Source organism: Salvelinus alpinus, chromosome 16 (assembly GCF_045679555.1).
Source record: "Salvelinus alpinus chromosome 16, SLU_Salpinus.1, whole genome shotgun sequence".
Taxonomy (NCBI): Eukaryota; Metazoa; Chordata; class Actinopteri; order Salmoniformes; family Salmonidae; genus Salvelinus; species Salvelinus alpinus.
This window is the reverse complement of record NC_092101.1, coordinates 27,662,157-27,664,389: the sequence shown is the minus strand read 5'-3', so window position 1 is coordinate 27,664,389 and position 2,233 is coordinate 27,662,157. Positions and strand designations below refer to the sequence as shown.

Sequence of the window (2,233 nt, the reverse complement as noted above, 5' to 3'; positions counted from 1 at the left end):
GGGTGTTGTCTTCTGTCTGGTCTGAAAAAAAACATGTTAGGTGGATGGAGGTGAGTGGTGGAAGGTTATGGTACACTGTCCTCTCAGAACCTGGGTTCTAATACCGCACTGTCCTCTCAGAACCTGGGTTCTAATACCGCACTGTCCTCTCAGAACCTGGGTTCTAATACTGCACTGTCCTCTCAGAACCTGGGTTCTAATACCGCAATGTCCTCTCAGAACCTGGGTTCTAACACCACACTGTCCTCTCAGAACCTGGGTTCTAATACCACACTGTCCTCTCAGAACCTGGGTTCTAATACCGCACTGTCCTCTCAGAACCTGGGTTCTAATACCGCACTGTACACTCAGAGCCTGGGTTCTAACACCTCACTGTCCTCTCAGAACCTGGGTTCTAACACCACACTGTCCTCTCAGAACCTGGGTTCTAATACCACACTGTCCTCTCAGAACCTGGGTTCTAACACCACACTGTCCTCTCAGAACCTGGGTTCTAATACCACACTGTCCTCTCAGAGTCTGGGTTCTAATACCGCATTGTCCTCTCAGAACCTGGGTTCTAACACCGCACTGACCTCTCAGAACCTGGTTTCTAATACCGCACTGTCCTCTCAGAACCTGGGTTCTAACACCACACTGTCCTCTCAGAACCTGGGTTCTAACACCACACTGTCCTCTCAGAACCTGGGTTCTAACACCACACTTTCATCTCAGAACCTGGGTTCTAACACCACACTGTCCTCTCAGAACCTGGGTTCTAACACCACACTGTCCTCTCAGAACCTGGGTTCTAACACCACACTTTCATCTCAGAACCTGGGTTCTAACACCACACTCTCCTCTCAGAACCTGGGTTCTAACACCACACTGCCCTCTCAGAATCTGGGTTCTAACACCACACTGTCCTCTCAGAACCTGGGTTCTAACACCACACTCTCCTCTCAGAACCTGGGTTCTAACACCACACTGTCCTCTCAGAACCCGGGTTCTAACACCACACTTTCATCTCAGAACCTGGGTTCTAACACCACACTTTCATCTCAGAACCTGGGTTCTAATACCACATCTATTTAGTTATTTTCAGTTGTCTTCAGAGAACTCTCTCCTCAGCTGAAAACAGACTTTACTGCAGAGAAAATGACATCGCCTGTTTCTGACTCAGTCACACATGCTGCCGTCTTCTCAAACACACATGCTCTGCTCTGCCAAAGTGTGATGTCAACTCCTCTGAGCCCTGTCGAGTTCACTGTGTATGTGTGAATGCAAGTTACACCCGTATGACCTAAACATCCATATGACCTAAATACTTACAATTACAGTACTTGAAGCTTGTTTGCCAGTGTGTCTGTGTCTGAGTGAAACTGATGGTGGTGTCTGTACTAAGAATCTTTCCTTTCAAGAAAAGTATAAACACTATCTTTGAAAATGAGAGGTTCTTCACTTGAGTCCAGCTCCTGTGCCAAGTTAGATGTGCGTGGAATACTGAACTACTTTCGGTAACACGTCACTTAAAGTGTTGTTCAATCATGACACATCCATAACAGTGTTGTCAATATCTTACCACACTATGTCATAATGTTAAGAAATATATAGGTCATGACAGGCAAATATACTTTTTAAGTTGTTCCAGTTGACCTAAGCTTTTATAAGATTCTGGTCAAGTTTTGAAACGTGTTATGACACTTAAAGATGCTCTTTAGACAGTGTTATGGAGTTGTTATGAACAACACTGTGTTACCCTATTACCCTGAGACCCTGAGACCCAGTTGAGACATGAAACTAACACTACAGATCATCAATATACTGTCAAATCATACAGTCAAGACAAGACTCCACACAGTTGTGTTCATAATGGGCTTTTTATTTAAAACCACATGTAGTAGAGCTAAGTACATTTAGCAGGACATTCTTTTTGCTAATATTTATTTTATACAAAACGAGACAATACAAAAATACTGATAGTGAATTTTAATAAACTTGTAGGTGTGTTTGTTTTCAACATGTATTAAAAACATACTATCACAAATCTACAATATTTTAGTTAACTAAATACAAAAATCTGTCAATCAATGCTTTTAAGCAGCACTTGGTAGATAACACAGGTTGTGGTTTCATAGTGGACAATAGCTAAACATAAGAAATTATATCTTACACAGTTAATTTTAGTGAACTATACATTATTTATATATTTATAAAATGAAAAGAAAAGTGTTTTCTTAAATGATAGCACGGA

The 2,233-nt window shown here is 42.0% G+C and overlaps 1 protein-coding gene across 1 annotated transcript; it reads left to right on the top strand.

Annotated features, from left to right (window-relative positions):
* Positions 1-207: 207 nt before the first annotated feature.
* LOC139540604 (protein rtoA-like) lies at positions 208-1,025 on the top strand. The gene is made up of 2 exons (XM_071344425.1): positions 208-655; positions 1,012-1,025. Exons 1-2 carry the CDS (start codon positions 208-210, stop codon positions 1,023-1,025), a joined length of 462 nt encoding a protein of 153 aa, XP_071200526.1.
* Positions 1,026-2,233: the final 1,208 nt, after the last annotated feature.

What these genes read in the sequence shown, in the direction of transcription:
- LOC139540604 (XM_071344425.1), top strand. Translation starts at nt 208, where the DNA reads ATGTCCTCTCAGAACCTGGGTTCTAACACCACACTGTCCTCTCAGAAC.